This window comes from Brachionichthys hirsutus, chromosome 7, assembly GCF_040956055.1.
Source record: "Brachionichthys hirsutus isolate HB-005 chromosome 7, CSIRO-AGI_Bhir_v1, whole genome shotgun sequence".
Classification (NCBI taxonomy): Eukaryota; Metazoa; Chordata; class Actinopteri; order Lophiiformes; family Brachionichthyidae; genus Brachionichthys; species Brachionichthys hirsutus.
In genome coordinates this window covers 9,625,033-9,646,916 of record NC_090903.1, presented here as the reverse complement: position 1 = coordinate 9,646,916, position 21,884 = coordinate 9,625,033, and the positions used below count along the sequence as shown (strand labels likewise).

The 21,884-nt window shown below is 40.0% G+C and overlaps 3 protein-coding genes across 3 annotated transcripts; 1 reads left to right on the top strand and 2 right to left on the bottom strand.

The window, feature by feature from the left end:
• Window positions 1–237: 237 nt before the first annotated feature.
• LOC137896099 (prokineticin receptor 1-like) lies at window positions 238–1,610 on the bottom strand. The gene is made up of 2 exons (XM_068741626.1): window positions 1,582–1,610; window positions 238–940 (listed from the first exon to the last, which is right to left on the bottom strand). The coding sequence occupies exons 1-2, from the start codon at window positions 1,608–1,610 to the stop codon at window positions 238–240; spliced, it is 732 nt and encodes a 243-aa protein (XP_068597727.1).
• A 7,833-nt stretch (window positions 1,611–9,443) lies between these two features.
• On the bottom strand, window positions 9,444–12,758 carry prokr1b (prokineticin receptor 1b). Its single transcript, XM_068741387.1, has 2 exons — window positions 12,343–12,758; window positions 9,444–10,146 (listed from the first exon to the last, which is right to left on the bottom strand). The coding sequence occupies exons 1-2, from the start codon at window positions 12,756–12,758 to the stop codon at window positions 9,444–9,446; spliced, it is 1,119 nt and encodes a 372-aa protein (XP_068597488.1).
• A 3,734-nt stretch (window positions 12,759–16,492) lies between these two features.
• Window positions 16,493–21,639, top strand: LOC137896005 (filensin). The gene is made up of 8 exons (XM_068741534.1): window positions 16,493–16,866; window positions 17,478–17,538; window positions 17,817–17,912; window positions 18,878–18,970; window positions 19,134–19,247; window positions 19,527–19,747; window positions 20,351–20,442; window positions 20,657–21,639. The coding sequence occupies exons 1-8, from the start codon at window positions 16,493–16,495 to the stop codon at window positions 21,637–21,639; spliced, it is 2,034 nt and encodes a 677-aa protein (XP_068597635.1).
• The last annotated feature ends 245 nt before the right edge of the window (window positions 21,640–21,884 follow it).

The following is a 21,884-nucleotide window of genomic DNA, read 5'->3' as shown; positions in this document are numbered from 1 at the left end:
AAGTAATTTGCATTAATGGGAGTCGATGCTAAGAGACCAGGTGTGGCCATTACAGTGGTGATCTTATAGGCAGCTGATCAGCATGATTGATCAGTAAAGCTCACTAGCAGTCTTTCTTATTGACATGCTTCAGCATTTCACCATAACACAGTTAATACTCACAGTACGCTAAACAGTTACATTCTTATAATACTGCAAATGCCAAATTTAAACAATTCATTGCACATTTTCTTTTCTTCATTTCAGATGAATGCATTCAATCTCCTCTGTTACGGGCATGCAGGACGTCCTCACGTCCATCTCATCCACTGTTTTACTGGGGGCGTATGTTGTCCTCCAGCGGAGCAGTACAATCTTCTTCAGATACTTCACTGTGTTGTTCTTGACGCTGACAAAACAGAAGGTATTGATCATGCTGTTGCTCATGGCAATGCATTCAATGACGTAGAAGGCCACCAGAGAGTTTCTCTGGCGGGAGATGAGAGTCGGATGAAAATCTCGCAGGATGGTGAAGCCGTAATATGGCGCCCAGCACAATATGTATGCCGTCAAGATTCCAATCAGGACCATCACTGTCTTGCGCCGACAGCGCAACCTCTTCCTAATCTGCTGGGTCTGGAAACCTGGGACACTCTTAAACCAAAGCTCACGAGAAATGCGGGCATAACACATTGCCATGACAATCACTGGCGCAACAAACTCCACTGCAAACACAAACAGGAAGTAGGACCGGTAGTAGACCTGCTTGTCCACGGGCCAGATCTGGGCACAGAAGACTTTGTGAGTGGCCGGGGTGCCACTGTGGGGGTACGTAGTCTCAGAGGCAAAGTAGGCAGAGGGAATTGATATCAGAATCGGAACAATCCATACCCCTGTTATGAGGCAGTAGGCGGTTTGGAACTTCATTCTAGGGTTCAGGGGATGAACTATAGCCATGTACCTGAAAGAGCAAAGATATGTTGTTACACCGAGGAGGCAGGGAAGAAAGCCCTATAATAATGCAGGGTGCTATATGAGCTCCACTTCAGACACTCATGAAAGATTAAAGTTCAATATACAGCCTTGCAATATTAAGTGAGCTAAATCTTTCACATTAGAAAGTCATTTTCATGGATTATTTTTTTCGCTGGGCCGAAGGCGACAAATGGGGTTGTGCCTGAATGACTGAGTAAAAGAGTGGTGAAGGAACATATGTGCTCTGGCCCAGTGTTAGTGTTTCCCCATTAACCATTCTGCTTGAAAAATTGATTGTTGACAATGATGCGCTATTATTTAAAAATGGCCGGACAACAATAGCTATTGCAGCCTGTGGTCTTTATTTACTTATATTTTCCTGTTATTATAATTAAAATGGATGGATGCATCTATTAAATGTATAAATGTTGTTTGTTTCTGTTACTGTGATTCCAGAATCTATTTTTAATATTTTCAGAAACAAGTTGCCCTTGTTCCATTAGCTCGATGACATGTTTGTGTGTTTTTTCCCCTTGTATTATTTTATGCTTCCTTGCGCTCCCTTTATGATGTGTTGCATCATTTCCTGTGTTCTGTGTCTGATCTCTTCCCCTCTCGTTGTCACACCTGCTCTGATTGTCACACCTGATCCTCATTGTCTTCGTCACCCCGCCTCCTTCTCCCTCCCTCTCTCTTCAGTCCTCTGCCAGTTTGTTGAACCTCACGTTCCAGCCTTTTTCCCCTCACACCATAGTCTCGTTTCTGAACCTGATTTTTGAACTTGCCTTTTACCTAACTATTTGAATACCTTTGCCAGTGTGGACTGTTTTCTGTGTACCCAACCCTTTTTTTCTGGATTAAACCGTTACCATTACGCAACCTTTACGTGATAATAAACATCACAAATGCAATGGCTATGATTCAAGAAATGACCCACTTTATTTCACAAACATGAAAATAATGTGAAATCATATGTGGGTTCTACTTGCACACGCTTTTTGCTGATGTTAGCATAGATGTTAGCTCTGAGATCACTGACAGTAAAGCGGTCAACAGAAAAGCTAAGCGATGGAATCACAAAATGGATTGCAAAGGACAGCAGGCCTATTTTTGTTTGCATCAAAGCTCAGGTCATCGCAGGCAGCCCATCATACTTGCTACAATCCTTTACAAACTGCACAGCAGTGAAAAGATGAATGAAAAGCGGAACTCTTTGCATGAGCTTCTGGGGTTTTACATTGAAGTCGACTTACCTACACCTGCTAACATTTGCTTTGTAACTCTACTTTCTTGCCTGTTATTTTTATGGTTGACTGCTTATCCTTTCTGCAAGTCATTATGGATCGTCTGACAGAAAAATTTATCATCAGCCTCTTTTAATTAAAGTCTTCCACTTTCAGTTTTTTAATAACTAAACTATCTGATCTGGAGCAAACCACATCCTCTGGATGACATTGCAGAATGTACTGATAGATTTTTTTTCAGGATAAAACATCCAGATGAGGCATCCAACACATGAGGCATCAGAATAGAGGATATGACGTCTGCTCTGTTAAAAGTGTTCTGGGTTTAATATCCTCACTTGCATATTCCTCTTTCCTGTGTCTGTATCACAGCAGATATTTTTGTCTTTTCATAATTAGAAAAGCACAGGTGTTCGTAATATTCTTATAGAATCAAGTAACTTAAGACAGAGTAACAGGTAATAACAGTTAATCACCATGCAGAATGGCAGCATCCTGAAAAAGAAGCAGCAAGGCATGTGTTTATGCATGATAGGAGCATGATCAGCCATGATTCAATTTCTAATCAAAGTTACAAAAACTACCAAGTATATGACTCTCATCGCATTGAAAATTCTGTTGATCCGGATTTCGGATAAGCTGTGGAAAAAACTACAATTTGAAACAAGTCCTTACCTCTAGAAAATCTAGTAAAATAAAAATTTAATTAAAACGAAATACGTACCACTTTTCTGATCAGAAAGACAAATACGGAGCGCTGTATTCTTGAAACATCCCACCAGTGTCGTTTCTGTGGCGACAGCCCGCCCCGCTCGCCACCGGAGCGTTTAAGCGTAAAAAGTTGCCTCCGTTTCTCTAGATCTTCGATTGAGGAGACGACGCGCGATGGAGAAAGCAAAGCGGCTGTCCCTCAGGCGCGAGAGAGAAAGGTCCGCATGTATTGCCAGATGCATGAATGCGTGTGTATTCAGTGCGCACATTACGCGCAGCGTGCGCATTTCTTCAAGGCATGAGGATTAAAGTAAAGATATCCTTCTTCATATTACACGACATGGAGATTATTCACTACATGTTGTTCATTTTTATCATCAAAGTGTTTGCTCCCCCAGACCTCAACTTTGATCACTCGCAAGTCTGCTTAACTTAATTTTTTTTAAACTGCTTTTCATTAGGATGGCAGCACAAATGAATAAAAAAAAGAAACTAAATAATTCTTCCTGCATCCCTTTATAATACAGCAGGTGCACATGAATTATTTGTATTTGTTTTTTTGGCCGGACATTTAGTTGTCGTTGTTGTTGTTGTTTTACCTTTTCAGAACGTTAAAAAAAAAGGAATACAGATAGAAAAGAATAGGACAGCTGGACTGAACAAAAAATAGGGCAACCAAACCCAACCAAATGCTGCACACAAGGCTGAGAGGAGAAAGAGCCGTCTCTTATTGATTCCTTCCCTTAATCAGCCCTGACCCTTTGTACCCGAGGAGAGAGCAGAGGACGTTCTGAGTCAGCCACTTGTGCACATCATTAACAGCAAGGTGAGCACCATCATTGTATTTACAGTATACTGATATATGCAGCAGCGGCTGGTAGATGGTGACTAAAATGTTGCTGTGGATACAAGATTCTAACTTTTGTATTTTAACTCTTTCGCTTTTACAGGGGAGCACCATTGGTCCAGCATTACTGGTTAGTCTCATGCACGAGAGAATAGTAGGTATATTCTAAGTGCTTCACCCATGAATGAAGATTGGAATGGTGTTTTGGTATTTAAACCATTGACAGTAACTCACAATGATTATATAGAGGCCTTCAGGAAAGCCGCAAATTGCAAAAGATTTTTTAAGAATAAATTTGCTCACAATAAATCGAGTCTCATTTTCTGCAGTGAAAGAATTAAAACACTCACAATGCATAGAAATATGCATTAGTTGGGGCGAGGAAAACAAATAGTATTTTTCCTTAAAAATGAAATACTGTGAATTATTTCTGATGTGTTTTTCCTGTTGATGAGAGACTAACCTGTAGAAAACTGTCATCACCAAATGTCTGTGGTCAGTCATCATGAAAAGCAGATAAACTGTCAAAGACCGCGCCCCAGAAACTGATGCCATCTTATGAAAAAATTTCAGAACAGCTCTGCTTATTTGTCAATAATCGTGAGATGGCTGATTGTGTAATCACACGAGTGCATTGGATCGTCAAAAATGGTCACATAATAACAAATAATAAGAAATATAAGTGAGTTCTCTTCCATCTTCTATCAGACACAGAATATTTCTTCCCAAGATTACAAATGCATCCATGCCCCAAGAGTTTCCAAAGCTGCTTTTGCACCTCCTTGGTTTTATTACCCTCTAAATATGAGCAGGTTCTTGTTCAGCCTTACTTGTGTCTGCCACAGGAGCCCAGAAGCTGTGACCAGCAGGATAAAGACCAGCATTTCATTTCCAACTCTCTCTGGACAGTTTTCTAATCTCTCGCGGGCCTGGGATTTACGACCACTCGCAACCAATGCATATCGGCAAAAAAAAAAAAAAAGAAGGTGAAAAAGGAGAAGGGGAAGGAGGCAGTGTGATTCTGGTGTTCTCTCCTCAACCATGAAAAGGACACACATAAGACGTATGAACTATGGCTTCAGCATGTGGGTGGACAGAATGTCAGGTATTTTTATTGGTGATAATGTTTTTGGGGAATAATTTGCAGTGACAGGAAATCTATACAAATACATCAAGTTTATGTCTGAGCAGTGGTTTTTCTAACATTTTAACAGCTTGGGACACAAACATCTTAAATTCAAATGTCCTGACAGTGTTTGAGCTCCTTACAATTTTTAACTGTTGTTTCAGGGTTTTTTTTTTATCTTGTTATGTCCTTGTCAGATGTACTTTGCTAACTAGCTATCAATTTCATACGAAAAGTGGGAAGTAGCAGGAGCAGCTGCGTAATGTGCGCCAGGCACATTTTTAAATCTCACATTTGAAACATGTCTCATTTAACGGCCTCTTGCTTATCATGATAGCTCCAACCTAACCACAATGTTTTACTGTTATAACTACACAGTTAATAACATGGCAGTTTGTTTTTATAATAACAATGACCATATACTTCGTAAGGCAATATCACAATAAAATGAAACTCAATGAACATGCCAGTCATTAGTAATAACATGGTAATAACAACTTAACAATGCTATTTTCTTTTGATCTAAACTGTATTCTGATCAATTACTATCAGCGCTTGTATTATTAAATACACAATATGCTTTGAGCACTGTGTTGGATTTTCTGTGCCAACTAATCAGAGCAGCAGGATAGTTTCAAGGCTTATTTGTATGCCCGATGTGGTTTTTCTAAGTTCCTCCTTGCTCACCCATCCTTCAACAGTTGGAGATAGTTTGAGCTATCGTGCAAGCACACGCAGTTCCTGAGTGCAAAATAAGTCACAATCATTTTAAGCCTGCCTTCACAGCTCGATGTCACTTTGTGGCTTGCAGGCCTGCTGCATCAGTGAGAACATTTATCATTGGCAGAAATGGCTACGGCTCGAGCAGCAGTCATTTCTGTCACCGACTGGATAAAAAATAAAATAAAAACCTACTGATGATATGTGAAGAAAATAAAGGATATTTTAATTTATTATAACTTGCTTATGACCTCTTCAACCTCTATCTCCACAGTTAAATTTGATGTGTAAAGTAAATAGAGGCTAACAGGACTTAAGACAAGATTCAAATATATATAAAAAAACGAATATCCTTTGATTTCACTAATTTTGACACTTCTTTTGCCAATTTGCTAAATAATTACCCTCAAGATGGATTTAATTACCTTATCCTTCTTTTAAGATGTTCACAGGCACAATAGACATCTTTTCTCATACTGCAATTGAATTTCCTTTTAAAATAACTAAGGCTGAAAATAGCATCTAACACATATTTTGTAATTGTACAGTATCCAGCATATATGGTACTGTATTATATGCACAGTAAGATGGCCAAAAGGTAGATCAATGAGTCAATGCAGGATTTCTATTTCAATAATCAATTATCTACCTTAAAAAAATAATTTTTAACTGGTATTAGAATAGATCAATGAGGGCGCCTCATGAGTTTGTTATTTTAAACACAGGAGGGCACTATATATCAACCTGAGCATGTTCTATGATCAAAGTGAGACTGGTGTCCTTTCTAAAAATCAAGACCACATGCTTCTGTGTTATTTATAAGATGGAAACTATGGCCATTCCGGAATGAAAAAAAGCAGAATATTTATGAAGTTATAAGTAACCGGTGTTACCACTCAAGCCACAGTGGGTAAATATGTAATATAGTTATCTCCGCTGAGGCGGGGCTTATGTGATTGCCGGTGTTTGTTTGTCTGTCCGTCCGTTTATCCGTCTGTTAACAAGATAACGCAACAAGTTCTGGAAATGATGGGAATGTTACCAGGAACAGATGTTTAAATTTAGGTGATGATCCAGAAGAGATCCTGGATTACAGTCACTGGAGTTTTCAAAATGTGTTCCTCAATATCTTGGTTGATTATTTACCGATGTTTACCTCTATCTCACCACCAAATTTAATTTGGATCGGATCAAGAAGGACGTTAGAAAAAAAATATTATATTTTAACATTGAAAATCCCATTTAAGGATTCAAAAATCTATTTAAAATACACATCAACTCCGATTCACTGTTACTTTTCATGGTTGGTGTACAAAGATACCAAGAAAAATTGAGAATCTTTTGATGATGATCCAGATCAACATGTGTATGTGTGAATCTAATGATGAGGGGAAAGAGCAGCTCGGCAGAGGTCTGCGCTCTCTGAGTGCTTTGCTAGTTTATAATAAGTTCCTGTTCATTGTTAGAGATAAAGTCTCTAACATTGTTGTAATAATTTTCAAACGCATCGAAATGAATCAGGCAGAGTCAAGGATTCTTTTTCTCTCACGCAGCCATGACCGACTGGTCTGGCGCGCTGCTCAAAACCAACTCTGTTCCGCTTTCTGGAACACCGTTTATTTATCACCTTCATAGCTCCACCTCTTGACCCAGTGACATCACAATACCTTCAGGGCGCAAACATCGCTGCCCACCAGATGGGACTGTTCTGCACCTAACAGTTACATTAAACAATTGAAAATAAGCAAATTGACTCTAACATTCATCTATGAGTCTGTTGATCTTTTTTCTTGCAGGTGAAATTTGTAGTTTTCTATTCAAAGAAGTCTACAATAAATGAAATGTCAATGTTTTCTGTCATTCCCTGAAGTGGTGCTTTCTGTTCCGAGCTGTGTGGAAGACTCCTTTTCACTATCAAGTGACTGCAGCAGGACTGATCAGGAACGTATCTTAGCCTCGGTCCCTCGGGTCAGCCTTTCCCAGCCACTGTGACTCTTGATGACTGGCACTTTCGATTTTGCCTTGACAAAGAAGTGCATTTCAATGCTGCTGGAAAACCGTACACCCCACTGGGCATTCATAGAGTACCACACAGAAGATAGAGTAATTGAAAATGCTGTGTATACGGTTCTTCTTTGTCTTGCTGTCACACCTTTAGCCCTTCATGCTGCGAGGACCATTATTCTGACGCATTCATCGATGGTCTTACCCATTATTATTTTTCTGAAAAAAAAAAGTAATTGCAATGTTGCTGGTAATGCAGCACGATGAGCAGTGCACTGGAAAATTGCATGAATAAAAGACAACCAACGTGCACATTCACAATAGCACATTCCTCGCACGTTTTTAGAGACACGTGTAAAACTGTGCAACAAAGGCAAATGGGACGTGCATTTTTATTTTATTTTTTCATTTAAGCTGTTAAAGGATCGGTATTGATCAGATTGTTCTCTTCTCAGTACAAGCCTGAAGTCAGTCATCATTAATGACCAGCCAATGATTTGCTCTCACAGAAGGTATCTTTCTTGCTAAGCTGTGGGCCATGTGAGCATAAGGAAGAGCACAAACAAAACTGTTATCTTGGAGATGGGGGCTTAACAGCCCTGGGGTGACATCAGTGTCATTACTTCACTGAGCATGCTATGTCCTGGCCAAACCTAATCACCATTCTTGCCTCTGCTTCTTCATCAAATGGAGGAGTGTGAGCTGAGTAAAATCTGCCTTTGCTGAACAAGTATGGCGCACAGATCCTCTTACCACCTAATCTTTAGTACTGCATATTAATCAAAATTGTAGGATTGTTGACCAAGTTATTTTATTCTCAAATTCTCAATTTGAAGGATTATTTTGACATTTACAATGACAGCCATCAATCTCAATTTTGCCGGTGAAAAACTAAAATATGACACTTAAGTTCCAGAGAATAGGATTGAGTGGAATTTGTAAATGTCTTTGCAAATCGCAGCCTCCTGAAAACCTCTCGTCTCACCCTCCCCTGCTGTGGTCGATAAAAACTAAAAAAAAAGTGCCTCACCGAAAGTTGTCAGGAGCACAGCATGCACGCAGTAGCATTTCATTCATTCAATAAAATCAACAGTTGTGCAGTTTAACATTACCCACTGGAAATACAGTACACAAATACTCTGCATTAGTTACACAGATTGGTTCAAGACAATGAGATTTTATTCAATATTGTTCGAGTGATGTCCAGGATGACTCGTAGATAAATCACTCCATGACTTTTAATTATTTAGAGTAAAAGTAGTGAAACAAAAGCCAGATGTTTCGTCTCCTTTCTTTGAGCATGGTTATATATATATGTCAAGGATTACACAGTTGAAGATTAACATCTGGATAATACATGAATCCATGGCTGTCATACAGATCTGATTATCAGTATTTACATATAGGAAAAATATATATAGCATCTCGCTGTTTATTAACATAAGAGTACATTAAAATACATTTGTCTAAAAAAAGAAGCATGAAGATTATGGAATTGTTACAAGAACAATTTCTAAATACATCTCACAATGATACGTCACAGCAAAAGGCAAAATGACAAAAGCTTACAAAGGACGTAGAATAAGGGATTATATTCAAAAAGTAATTTGCATTAATGGGAGTCGATGCTAAGAGACCAGGTGTGGCCATTACAGTGGTGATCTTATAGGCAGCTGATCAGCATGATTGATCAGTAAAGCTCACTAGCAGTCTTTCTTATTGACATGCTTCAGCATTTCACCATAACACAGTTAATACTCACAGTACGCTAAACAGTTACATTCTTATAATACTGCAAATGCCAAATTTAAACAATTCATTGCACATTTTCTTTTCTTCATTTCAGATGAATGCATTCAATCTCCTCTGTTACGGGCATGCAGGACGTCCTCACGTCCATCTCATCCACTGTTTTACTGGGGGCGTATGTTGTCCTCCAGCGGAGCAGTACAATCTTCTTCAGATACTTCACTGTGTTGTTCTTGACGCTGACAAAACAGAAGGTATTGATCATGCTGTTGCTCATGGCAATGCATTCAATGACGTAGAAGGCCACCAGAGAGTTTCTCTGGCGGGAGATGAGAGTCGGATGAAAATCTCGCAGGATGGTGAAGCCGTAATATGGCGCCCAGCACAATATGTATGCCGTCAAGATTCCAATCAGGACCATCACTGTCTTGCGCCGACAGCGCAACCTCTTCCTAATCTGCTGGGTCTGGAAACCTGGGACACTCTTAAACCAAAGCTCACGAGAAATGCGGGCATAACAGATTGCCATGACAATCACTGGCGCAACAAACTCCACTGCAAACACAAACAGGAAGTAGGACCGGTAGTAGACCTGCTTGTCCACGGGCCAGATCTGGGCACAGAAGACTTTGTGAGTGGCCGGGGTGCCACTGTGGGGGTACGTAGTCTCAGAGGCAAAGTAGGCAGAGGGAATTGATATCAGAATCGGAACAATCCATACCCCTGTTATGAGGCAGTAGGCGGTTTGGAACTTCATTCTAGGGTTCAGGGGATGAACTATAGCCATGTACCTGAAAGAGCAAAGATATGTTGTTACACCGAGGAGGCAGGGAAGAAAGCCCTATAATAATGCAGGGTGCTATATGAGCTCCACTTCAGACACTCATGAAAGATTAAAGTTCAATATACAGCCTTGCAATATTAAGTGAGCTAAATCTTTCACATTAGAAAGTCATTTTCATGGATTATTTTTTTCGCTGGGCCGAAGGCGACAAATGGGGTTGTGCCTGAATGACTGAGTAAAAGAGTGGTGAAGGAACATATGTGCTCTGGCCCAGTGTTAGTGTTTCCCCATTAACCATTCTGCTTGAAAAATTGATTGTTGACAATGATGCGCTATTATTTAAAAATGGCCGGACAACAATAGCTATTGCAGCCTGTGGTCTTTATTTACTTATATTTTCCTGTTATTATAATTAAAATGGATGGATGCATCCATTAAATGTATAAATGTTGTTTGTTTCTGTTACTGTGATTCCAGAATCTATTTTTAATATTTTCAGAAACAAGTTGCCCTTGTTCCATTAGCTCGATGACATGTTTGTGTGTTTTTTCCCCTTGTATTATTTTATGCTTCCTTGCGCTCCCTTTATGATGTGTTGCATCATTTCCTGTGTTCTGTGTCTGATCTCTTCCCCTCTCGTTGTCACACCTGCTCTGATTGTCACACCTGATCCTCATTGTCTTCGTCACCCCGCCTCCTTCTCCCTCCCTCTCTCTTCAGTCCTCTGCCAGTTTGTTGAACCTCACGTTCCAGCCTTTTTCCCCTCACACCATAGTCTCGTTTCTGAACCTGATTTTTGAACTTGCCTTTTACCTAACTATTTGAATACCTTTGCCAGTGTGGACTGTTTTCTGTGTACCCAACCCTTTTTTTCTGGATTAAACCGTTACCATTACGCAACCTTTACGTGATAATAAACATCACAAATGCAATGGCTATGATTCAAGAAATGACCCACTTTATTTCACAAACATGAAAATAATGTGAAATCATATGTGGGTTCTACTTGCACACGCTTTTTGCTGATGTTAGCATAGATGTTAGCTCTGAGATCACTGACAGTAAAGCGGTCAACAGAAAAGCTAAGCGATGGAATCACAAAATGGATTGCAAAGGACAGCAGGCCTATTTTTGTTTGCTTCAAAGCTCAGGTCATCGCAGGCAGCCCATCATACTTGCTACAATCCTTTACAAACTGCACAGCAGTGAAAAGATGAATGAAAAGCGGAACTCTTTGCATGAGCTTCTGGGGTTTTACATTGAAGTCGACTTACCTACACCTGCTAACATTTGCTTTGTAACTCTACTTTCTTGCCTGTTATTTTTATGGTTGACTGCTTATCCTTTCTGCAAGTCATTATGGATCGTCTGCCAGAAAAATTTATCATCAGCCTCTTTTAATTAAAGTCTTCCACTTTCAGTTTTTTAATAACTAAACTATCTGATCTGGAGCAAACCACATCCTCTGGATGACATTGCAGAATGTACTGATAGATTTTTTTTCAGGATAAAACATCCAGATGAGGCATCCAACACATGAGGCATCAGAATAGAGGATATGACGTCTGCTCTGTTAAAAGTGTTCTGGGTTTAATATCCTCACTTGCATATTCCTCTTTCCTGTGTCTGTATCACAGCAGATATTTTTGTCTTTTCATAATTAGAAAAGCACAGGTGTTCGTAATATTCTTATAGAATCAAGTAACTTAAGACAGAGTAACAGGTAATAACAGTTAATCACCATGCAGAATGGCAGCATCCTGAAAAAGAAGCAGCAAGGCATGTGTTTATGCATGATAGGAGCATGATCAGCCATGATTCAATTTCTAATCAAAGTTACAAAAACTACCAAGTATATGACTCTCATCGCATTGAAAATTCTGTTGATCCAGATTTCGGATAAGCTGTGGAGAAGATGAATAAATGAATGTTTGAATGAAGTGACCTGGATGCCTGAGAATCTTCACATATAACGGTGTTGTATCTCAAAGTCACCATTTATTCTTTTCTCAGTGTTATAGGGCTCTTCTCATTCCTTTCGTTCTTTTTTCTTGAGTCCTCTATCCTCTGCATATCTTTCCTGTCAATGCTGGATGATTTATTTTTTTTGAATGAAGAAATGTCTTGTTAAATGAAGGCTATATAGGGACACACTAACAATGGGTAGAAATATGAATGAAAGAAAGAAAAAAAACAGACTCACCTATCAACTGCAATGGCAAGCAAAGCGTTGGTGGACACGTACAGTGACACCGTCCGGATGTAGCTGAGAGATGCACACAGGACCAATCCATGATCCCAGGAAAGCTGTTTCACCACGTAGTAGTCCACCAGGAAAGGGCAACACAGCACGGCCACGATGAAGTCTGAGATGGCCAAGTTAGCAACGAGCAGGTTGGTGAGGTTGCGGAACTTTTTGTATCGTGTCATAGTGGCGATAAATATGAAGTTTCCCAACCCACAGACAAGCATGATGCACACAAGCACCAAGCCGATAACAATGGTGGCGACGTAGAAAGCTTGGCCCTGCGTAGTGTCGGGGATCTCATCAGGAGGAACGCCATAGTCCATATCGTAGCTGTAATGGTTCAACTTGCCTGTTGGGAGGCTCTCCTGCATCTCCGTATCAGCTACTACCATCTGGCTGGTGTTGGAGTCCGCCATGTCTTGTCACACATCTATTTTTATTTTATTTTACTTAGACAATCTTCTGTTTGATTATTTAATCCAAATAATATTTTTTTATGAGTATGGTGTCAGAATTGATTTTGTTGTTGTTGTTTTTTTAACCAGTTTTATTATTATGTTGACATTTGAACAGTGTTTAATCTTTTTTTTGAATCATCATCGGCCTTTTCACCTGGAAGAGAAAGTTCCCATTATTCATAAAGCGTCAGGATACATGACAGCAGGATAAAATCAGCACAAATCATGTGATTACAGTGCTTCAGGCGCAGTCCCAGTGACATGTAGGGTGTTTCTGTCATTATGTGCCATGTCTGGGATGGTATTTCACTAAGTCACTGCCCTTTATGTAATTTATTACGACCTGGTCACTTTAAGTCAGCATCACTGGGTTCAGCATGATGCCAGATCTAAAGTGGTCACTGCTGTGCAAAGAGGTAATGCAAAACCTATAATTTAGAACAATCTCCGAAAAGAAAATATTCAGAATATATTCATGTCAATCCTTTGAAAGATATTAAATCATGGTTGCCATACAGTCCACACACACTTGAAATGTAAAAGGGACACAAAGAGATGAGAATGATTCAGTTGATGCTGTTGGTAATTCTCCCTAAGAATAAATGCAGTGCTTAAGCAGAAAGATAATCTATTTTTTATTATTAATTAGATTAAAAGATAATGTCTGCAGAACAACAACAAAAAAAGATTCAAGCTCTATATTCACTTGTAAAATTAAGCTGTGATTAAGTGCTGGCAGCCTGAAGGAGGAGGCTGACAGTGAATTTAAATCAAAAACTACAATTTGAAACAAGTCCTTACCTCTAGAAAATCTAGTAAAATAAAAATTTAATTAAAACGAAATACGTACCACTTTTCTGATCAGAAAGACAAATACGGAGCGCTGTATTCTTGAAACATCCCACCAGTGTCGTTTCTGTGGCGACAGCCCGCCCCGCTCGCCACCGGAGCGTTTAAGCGTAAAAAGTTGCCTCCGTTTCTCTAGATCTTCGATTGAGGAGACGACGCGCGATGGAGAAAGCAAAGCGGCTGTCCCTCAGGCGCGAGAGAGAAAGGTCCGCATGTATTGCCAGATGCATGAATGCGTGTGTATTCAGTGCGCACATTACGCGCAGCGTGCGCATTTCTTCAAGGCATGAGGATTAAAGTAAAGATATCCTTCTTCATATTACACGACATGGAGATTATTCACTACATGTTGTTCATTTTTATCATCAAAGTGTTTGCTCCCCCAGACCTCAACTTTGATCACTCGCAAGTCTGCTTAACTTAATTTTTTTTAAACTGCTTTTCATTAGGATGGCAGCACAAATGAATAAAAAAAAGAAACTAAATAATTCTTCCTGCATCCCTTTATAATACAGCAGGTGCACATGAATTATTTGTATTTGTTTTTTTGGCCGGACATTTAGTTGTCGTTGTTGTTGTTGTTTTACCTTTTTAGAACGTTAAAAAAAAAGGAATACAGATAGAAAAGAATAGGACAGCTGGACTGAACAAAAAATAGGGCAACCAAACCCAACCAAATGCTGCACACAAGGCTGAGAGGAGAAAGAGCCGTCTCTTATTGATTCCTTCCCTTAATCAGCCCTGACCCTTTGTACCCGAGGAGAGAGCAGAGGACGTTCTGAGTCAGCCACTTGTGCACATCATTAACAGCAAGGTGAGCACCATCATTGTATTTACAGTATACTGATATATGCAGCAGCGGCTGGTAGATGGTGACTAAAATGTTGCTGTGGATACAAGATTCTAACTTTTGTATTTTAACTCTTTCGCTTTTACAGGGGAGCACCATTGGTCCAGCATTACTGGTTAGTCTCATGCACGAGAGAATAGTAGGTATATTCTAAGTGCTTCACCCATGAATGAAGATTGGAATGGTGTTTTGGTATTTAAACCATTGACAGTAACTCACAATGATTATATAGAGGCCTTCAGGAAAGCCGCAAATTGCAAAAGATTTTTTAAGAATAAATTTGCTCACAACAAATCGAGTCTCATTTTCTGCAGTGAAAGAATTAAAACACTCACAATGCATAGAAATATGCATTAGTTGGGGCGAGGAAAACAAATAGTATTTTTCCTTAAAAATGAAATACTGTGAATTATTTCTGATGTGTTTTTCCTGTTGATGAGAGACTAACCTGTAGAAAACTGTCATCACCAAATGTCTGTGGTCAGTCATCATGAAAAGCAGATAAACTGTCAAAGACCGCGCCCCAGAAACTGATGCCATCTTATGAAAGAATTTCAGAACAGCTCTGCTTATTTGTCAATAATCGTGAGATGGCTGATTGTGTAATCACACGAGTGCATTGGATCGTCAAAAATGGTCACATAATAACAAATAATAAGAAATATAAGTGAGTTCTCTTCCATCTTCTATCAGACACAGAATATTTCTTCCCAAGATTACAAATGCATCCATGCCCCAAGAGTTGCCAAAGCTGCTTTTGCACCTCCTTGGTTTTATTACCCTCTAAATATGAGCAGGTTCTTGTTCAGCCTTACTTGTGTCTGCCACAGGAGCCCAGAAGCTGTGACCAGCAGGATAAAGACCAGCATTTCATTTCCAACTCTCTCTGGACAGTTTTCTAATCTCTCGCGGGCCTGGGATTTACGACCACTCGCAACCAATGCATATCGGCAAAAAAAAGAAGGTGAAAAAGGAGAAGGGGAAGGAGGCAGTGTGATTCTGGTGTTCTCTCCTCAACCATGAAAAGGACACACATAAGACGTATGAACTATGGCTTCAGCATGTGGGTGGACAGAATGTCAGGTATTTTTATTGGTGATAATGTTTTTGGGGAATAATTTGCAGTGACAGGAAATCTATACAAATACATCAAGTTTATGTCTGAGCAGTGGTTTTTCTAACATTTTAACAGCTTGGGACACAAACATCTTAAATTCAAATGTCCTGACAGTGTTTGAGCTCCTTACAATTTTTAACTGTTGTTTCAGGGTTTTTTTTTTATCTTGTTATGTCCTTGTCAGATGTACTTTGCTAACTAGCTATCAATTTCATCAGTGCATTACCTCTGAATTACTTTGCCCTCAAATATTAGCCGTCCACTTAATATCACTATCAGTGCAGGGCTGATTGCTGAAAATATGTATATTTTTCATGTAGCTTAAAGTGTTTTGTGTATTTTCTGAGAGTATAGTTTGAATCAGAATTACAACCCACAATAAAAAATTATACTCCACGGGCCACACAAACAGCCCCATTAGAATTTTCCTGTCTGTCCTTGAGCACCATCCCATCTGTTCCGAACCACAATCTAGAAAGCAGCTGACTAAGAACCAAAATAATGGTGTGTGTGTGTGAAAACCCAGTGCTTTTGCAGCCTAGTCAGTTGTTTGTTTTTGTGGTTCTGCTTTGTCATCAACACCATGGATGTTCTAATCTCTGTCACAAAGGCAACAATATCCTCTGGAAGGCCCCAGGCTCGCAGCATGAACATCCACAGCAAGGGGGGGACGTTTTGGGGGGCTATTTCGCCACCAGTCCGTGTGGTGTAGCGTTTAGTCTACCATGAGACATCCAAGGGTGAGCACCCAAGTTTTCACACAATAAAGGCACAGCAGGCAACCAAGCACTCTGGGGACACCATCGACCCACGAGCAAGAAACCCATCACCATGTTCAAGACCAGATACCTGCGTGAAGTGCGCAAGGAAAGATTTGAGCGCTCAGATGTTTTTGATGAGGAGCCTGAGGACGGCGAATCTTCTGCAGGAATCTCAGCCATCCACGGCTGGGCGAGCCTTCAGGAACTCAATGCTCGCTTTGCTCGGTACATCACCAGGGCACGAGTTCTGGAGCAGCGTAATGCCGTGTTCCGCAAGCAGCTCGAGACGCTGCAGCGGCTGGAAGAGGCCAGTGGCCTAGAGCAAGCCTTCACAGAGCAGATTGAGGTCAACAGGCAGCGCATTCGAGAGCTCTTCACTGAACGTGCCAAGCTGGAGCGAGAGCTGAGAGATGCTTGCCGCACGTTGGACGAATTCACCACCAAGTAAGAGAGTCGACAGTAGTTGGGGGGTTTTTTTGTGGGGGGGGGGGGGGGTGTCAAAGGTCAAACTTCTGGAATAAGATCTGTTAGGTTTCTTTTACTTAAAGTAAGGCAAAATATATATAAAAATACTAGATGGAGAAGGTCTTGGGTTCGATTCGATAGAGATTATTTCCTCGGTAGAATGTAGTGCTGTTAACCCCAACAAAACCGATGCTCCTGCACACAGGAACGTAACCCCTTCAGCCGCAGTTAAATTATGAAGGGAATCTTTTACGGCAAACACCATAATATTTGTTTGTTTGTTTTGAATATGTTAACATAACAATTATGCAAAACACAGAAAGACAATCAAAATGAACATCAGAATAAATTGAGAGAAATATTGACTGGTTGTATCAACTGGTGAAGAAAGATTGATTTCAAAGTGTGTCGTTTCTGTTCAGCAACTTCAAACAAATAGAGTTTGATCAATCTGTCAGCGTACAACACAGACTTATAGTCAGACTCATATTGTCTAACTCTAAGGTATGCATTCGTGCGCCTGCAATGCCGTAGTTTAATACCTTTTCTTGATTTATAAGAGTACGTAATGGAGATACTTTATGTTTCAGATATAGAAATGAATGCGATTATCAAGAAGAGCTGCGGGGCACCTTGGAACACTTAAACAAGGTACTGTATGAACGAACTATTATTTTATACATAATCATACAAGCATTTAAATATGGAAAACATTTGTATACAATTATTGAAAAATGTTTTAAAACGTAATGAGTGGCTCAAAAGTGTTTTACTCTAGAAATATAAACTCATTTTATTTTACAATTGTGGAAAAACTGATGATAAAAGCTCAATAAATACAAATGTCTGATGCAATATCTTGGGTTTATAGAACAAAAACACTCAGTAGATACATCTCAGTTCTTCTATTCTATTCTATTCCCCTACAGGAGGCTGATGGTACTCTGCTGAGAAACCTGGAGTATCAAATCCAATCGCAGTTCCTGCAGGATGACATCAACTCAACCAAAGAACGACACAAGAAGGTCCGTGATGCTCATGCTAAATGATGAATATTAAACTAAATGGGAAACTATCTATCTATTAGTAATTAAATCAATACGGAATGAAGCTGGAGGAGACAGTGAGCAACCATGTTGCCGCGCACATCATGATAATTCTTTTTAATGGCTTTTGGTAAGGCCAGTAAAAAACATGGACTGATTTACTCGAATCATCAATTGCACATTATTTAAGAAAACTTCAACCTAATTTTTTTTATTGTGCTCAACATCTTGACATCTATGATCAGCACAGTAGGTTATATATGCATATTCATAAATCTGTTGGATAACTCACATTCGTCAGATGAAGTATTCGCTGAGACTACACAGTCTGTTTCTTTTGAACATTATTGACCTCAGGCCACTATTGCTAAAACAACATAGACCAAAAAAGATGACACTCTTAAAAGATTTACACGAGGAGCTTTAACTACGATTTGACAAAGATGGTAAGTGAAAATGTGTAACCTCTTTTCTCAGAGATGTGACAAGTAGAAGAAATCAAATGGAAATGTTGCCCTCTGTGACACAAATGTCACAAAAATGATGAAAGAAAATTCAGACTGTCCCATAAGACATGAAGGGTATATATATTATTATTATTATTATTATTAAAGTATATTAAATATTTTATATTCAATCTCACTTGAATAATGGGCTTATGATCCACAGAGTTTTGAAGTAATCCTCTAGAGAAAGGAAATGTATCTTCTCTTTATGGTCCTTGGTCAGCTCGTAAACATGGATTTTACAAAACATCGAACTGCTTGGTGCCATTTGTATTGTAGCTGAGTTAAATCATTTCATTGGATACTTTGATTCTCTGTCAGTCTTCAATTAGAAGCACAAAGTATTGAACAGTTTGTGAGCAGACGATGAACGAGGATGAACTAGTCTGCATAATGGAATAAGCATGATTTACTTTGATTCAATCTTCCTCTCGGCAGAACCTTGCAGAGATCCAGACCTACGTAAACATTTTACAGCAAATCAACCAGACACTTCCCCTGGTTCCCAACGTGTCACTGGGCATTTCTGAGGTAAAGGGCACATATTCTCTCTCTCTCTCTCTCTCTGAATTAAGGTTGATACAACAGAGGTTCATGCTTTGGACATTATTGTAATTTGAAGTTGAGTTAACATAAATGATGCTTCACAAAAAGTTTATAATTATAACAATGACTTTGTGTTGGTTGTGTAAAGGAGCAAGAGAAGCTGCTGGCCCAGAGGAAAGTACCTGGGCTGCAGAGTCAGCTGGAGGAATACAAGAGTGCCCTCTGTCAGCTGCAAGCCCAGAAACAATGCCTGAAGACTGAGGCGAGTCTCACTGTTGCCAAGACAACAAACAAGTTATTTCATATAGATCTGTCAAATATCATGTTTAAAAGTTGTATTTGTTTACAATGGGATACATAAGTGAGTAATAAGGATAATCAACATTTTTCATTCGTTGTTATTTCCCTTGACTTGCCACTTTAAATGAAATGTATTATTTATTTAATTGTTGATAAATTTCATTCTTAAGAACCTTGGTAATTTTCTTTAATTCTTTCTCCCTCTTTTTTGGTTTCTGCCATATTTCTGTCTTGTTTTCAGACCTCAGTGTTTGAACAAACTATCAAAAACACTCAGGACGGCTACGATGGCGAGATTCAGATGCACAACGAGCAAATTGAATGTCTGCGAAAGGAGATTGAGGAAGCTGAGAGATCCCTGGAAAAGTACACCAGTGAATGTCGCCACCTGGCCATGTACCAGACATCTCTTGAGAACGAGCTGGAGAGATACAAGAGGATCATCGAGAATGAAGATAACAGGTAGGCTGCTGACGAAAACACACACATAATGGAGTGCTTTATTGGAGGCTTAGATAAGTGCCGGGTTGTTTGTTTGTTTGTTTGAATTCTGTAAATGTATTTCATATCTGTAAAAGTAATTTCTAAAATGATTTTAAGGAAAAATTTAACGTATAAATGGACTTGATCATCAAATTAATAGGATCAACAGCTGCAGAAATAGTTTCAGGATTTACTTTGTTGAACCATTCCACTCTTGTCAAAGCTTCAATGTCAATTGTTATCATATTTTAAAGTGATTCAAATCCAAAATATTATTTCAGTGCAATTGTAAAAGTAAAGCTTGCAATCTGATTCATATTAAGTTGATGCAATGCACAGATCAAGACAGTAGATGGCACTGTGCAACAATGGATATTTTCCATCTGCTGCTCCAAACAAGCGATTGATGGGTATTTTAATGTTGGAGTATCTGCAGTATATTTATGTCTAATTATCTGTCTGTAATCTATCTGTTACCTCTTTGACATGTAAGCACTGTCAGTTTCTTTAGCAGACTTCCTGCATAGAAAGGTTCTGCATAGCTGCGTCTTGGGTAATGTTTCACTGCTCTCTTTCCTGCAGGTTGAATTCAGCAATTATTGGCACTCCTATTACCCTGTTGACAACTAATTATCGCTACATTCACACACCCGCTGCATCTAGCAGGGGGAGAGGTAAGGACACTGTGAGCACACAGCTGTATTACATTGAGAATGGCGTGCACCGACAATTAACTGCCATTCCTGAGGCAACAATGCTCGGGCTTGTATCTCTAAAACAAAATATTCACCTGCCTTCACTGTATTTACATTGTTGCACATTTAAAAATTTGTTTTTACTTAGTTCACCACTTCGATATATTACAATTCCAATTACATTTATGTCCAGATATCACTCAGGCTATCCAAGGTATCACCAGCATCAAGCCCCGCCAGAAGATTTTGAACAAGAAAGTCCTGAAGAAGAAAGAGCTGACCCCAAAAGATGTGATGGACAGTGGCCAGGAGGAGAGAACTGGGAGATCCACAGGAGAGACTCCAGATGAAGACGCAAAGAGGATTTCTAAGGAAGGTCACGAAGACAGGGTCAAGAGTAAAGAGCAGATGCCTACTCTCACAGGAGTGTCCCCACAGGATGTCCCAGATGGTGCTCAGATCAGCAAAGCATTTGATACTCTTTGTAACATTGTCAGAGACAGAATGAGGAAGTACAAGAAGCCAGAGGCAATTGCTGATTTCTACACCAAGGGCCGTTATGTCCTTGTCACAGGGGACGGCAGCTACCTGGATCCCTGCTTCTGTACCTCTACACCATCTGCAGGTCACATCTTTGTCACCATCAGAGATGGAATGATGCCTCCCTTTGAGCTGCACAGGCACAAAACACCCTCTCCCCAACCTCCTCAGCCCATGGTAGACCCAAGGCCTCTCAGTCCCACCCTGCCCGCTGATGGAGGAGTAGGAAAAGAAGATGGTAAGGGTGGAGGGGTGAAGAATGGCAATGGAGGGAAAGGTAAGTATAAAAATGGAGAGCCTCACCATCACTCCAAGGAACCTAGCCCAGTCCCTCCGCCCTCTGGCCCCAAAGATCCCACCCCAGCTTCCAGTCATCCCCAAAAAAGCAGGGATGGCAATGGATCCAGTGGGCCCACTCCAAAGCCTGCACCTCGTGGTGCCAGCACCAGCTCCAGCTCCAGCTCCAGCTCCAGCTCCAGCTCTGGAAGCTTCAGTCCAGACGCCATGAGTTACGAGAAGGTAGAGGTGGTGGAATCTGTGGAGAAGTTCTCCAATAGACGCAAGGTTAAAGATTATGAGGAGACTTCTGTGGTGGTGGAGACGATGATTGAAAAGTCAAGTAAGAAGAAACACTGAAACCACTTCACCTGACAAGACGATGCTGCACTAGGGTTCAGGTCCAGTTACAAGATGCCATTACAGATGTTGATTACGCTTCAGAATGATCTCAAACTATCATAAGAACAATGAGCAACCGTGTCTAAAGACAGACACATTCCTGCTCTGATATTCTCTGGTCTTCCATTTGCTTGCAGTCTTTGGTCTTCAAACCAGAATATATTTTTCTGGTTCCTTCCATAAGTACCGCTGTTGCCTTTTGA